At 46.3% G+C, this 1,618-nt stretch overlaps 1 protein-coding gene across 1 annotated transcript; it reads left to right on the forward strand.

Annotated features, from left to right (window-relative positions):
- Nucleotides 1-427: 427 nt before the first annotated feature.
- Nucleotides 428-1,360, forward strand: LOC308246842 (olfactory receptor 2A5; the record flags this gene model as incomplete). The annotated part of the gene is made up of 1 exon (XM_080665176.1): nt 428-1,360. One exon carries the CDS (start codon nt 428-430, stop codon nt 1,358-1,360), a length of 933 nt encoding a protein of 310 aa, XP_080521302.1.
- Nucleotides 1,361-1,618: the final 258 nt, after the last annotated feature.

Here is a 1,618-nt window from a genome sequence, read left to right on the forward strand (position 1 = left end):
GGAGGAAAAAATGGGAACAGAATTAAAAATCTAAGTAAATTAGAAAGTAAAACTACATGAGAATATGGCTATGGGCCTTTCTAAAAAATAAAATAGTAAGTCATTCTGGAAAATGATTTATTCTGTGGCTGCCATCAGGATGGTAAAAATGTGGATCTTGCAATCAAAGTTAATAAAATTCTTTAGAAATGGAAACAGTACATGATACCTTGTGCCCACTTAGACTAGTTACCTGAACAGATTGTATTTCTACTTCCGTGTGGATAAAAGGATCTGATGTAATGACTCTGAAAGGGATTGCTAGCTGAGTCAGCACACAGTGGGCACCATAAATGTCCTCTTTCTGTTTAATAACTAATCCAGATCTGCATTTGCTCCTCAGCCACCAGCATACTGCAGTGACCCACACATGCACTGTTGCCAGGGCATGATGGAAAATCAGACATGGGTCACAGAATTCATTCTCCTGGGATTCCTGCTCAGCCCAAACATGCAGCTGCTCCTCTTTGTGCTCTTCTCTCTGTTCTATGCCTTCACCCTGCTGGGCAACACAGTCATCCTGGTGCTCATCTGGCTGGACTCCCGACTGCACACCCCCATGTACTTCTTTCTCTCACACCTGGCCATTGTTGATATTTCATATGCTTCAAACAATGTCCCAAAGATGCTGGAAAACCTTCTGAACAAAGAAAAAACTATCTCCTTTGTCCCATGCATAATACAGACCTTTTTATACATGGCTTTTGCTCACACTGAGTGTCTCCTCTTGGTAATGATGTCCTATGATCGGTACGTGGCAATCTGCCACCCCCTCCATTATCCTGTCATCATGAGCTGGAGAGTGTGCACAGTCCTGGTTGCCACTTCCTGGGCATGTGGTTCCCTCCTGGCTCTGGTCCATGTGGTTCTCATCCTGAGGCTGCCCTTCTGTGGGCCTCATGAAATCAACCACTTCTTCTGTGAGATCCTGTCTGTCCTCAGGCTGGCCTGTGCTGACACTAGGCTCAACCAGGTTGTCATCTTTGCTGCTTCTGTATTTATCTTAGTGGGGCCCCTCAGCTTGGTGCTGGTGTCCTACACACGCATCCTCTTTGCTATCCTGAGGATCCAGTCTGGGGAGGGTCGCAGAAAGGCCTTCTCCACCTGCTCCTCCCACCTCTGCGTGGTTGGTCTCTTCTTTGGCAGTGCCATCGTCATATACATGGCCCCCAAATCCTACCACCCTGAAGAGCAGCAGAAGATCCTTTCCCTGTTTTATAGCCTTTTCAACCCTATGCTGAACCCGCTGATCTACAGCCTAAGGAACGCAGAAATCAAGGGTGCCCTGAGGAGAGTGAAGTGGAAACAGAGAGCAGAGTGAGGGATGCCAGGGAGAGGCCTGAGGTGGAAGATTTGTTCTCTGTGAGATCTGGGGGAACAGTGGTGTGAATATTCAAAAATCTCATGTCTTAGATTTCTGCTATCAAGAATATATATTCATCAGATTCTATCCTTAACATGGTGTACTGTCCAGAACATGGAGCATAAGTAGAAAGTGACAGAGAGCACAGATTCTGAGACAAGTCACAAAGTGGGGAAGCACAGGGGCAGAGAGCCACAGACTCCTACAGCAAATTCA

Source organism: Plecotus auritus, assembly GCF_963455305.1.
Source record: "Plecotus auritus genome assembly, chromosome: 4".
Classification (NCBI taxonomy): Eukaryota; Metazoa; Chordata; class Mammalia; order Chiroptera; family Vespertilionidae; genus Plecotus; species Plecotus auritus.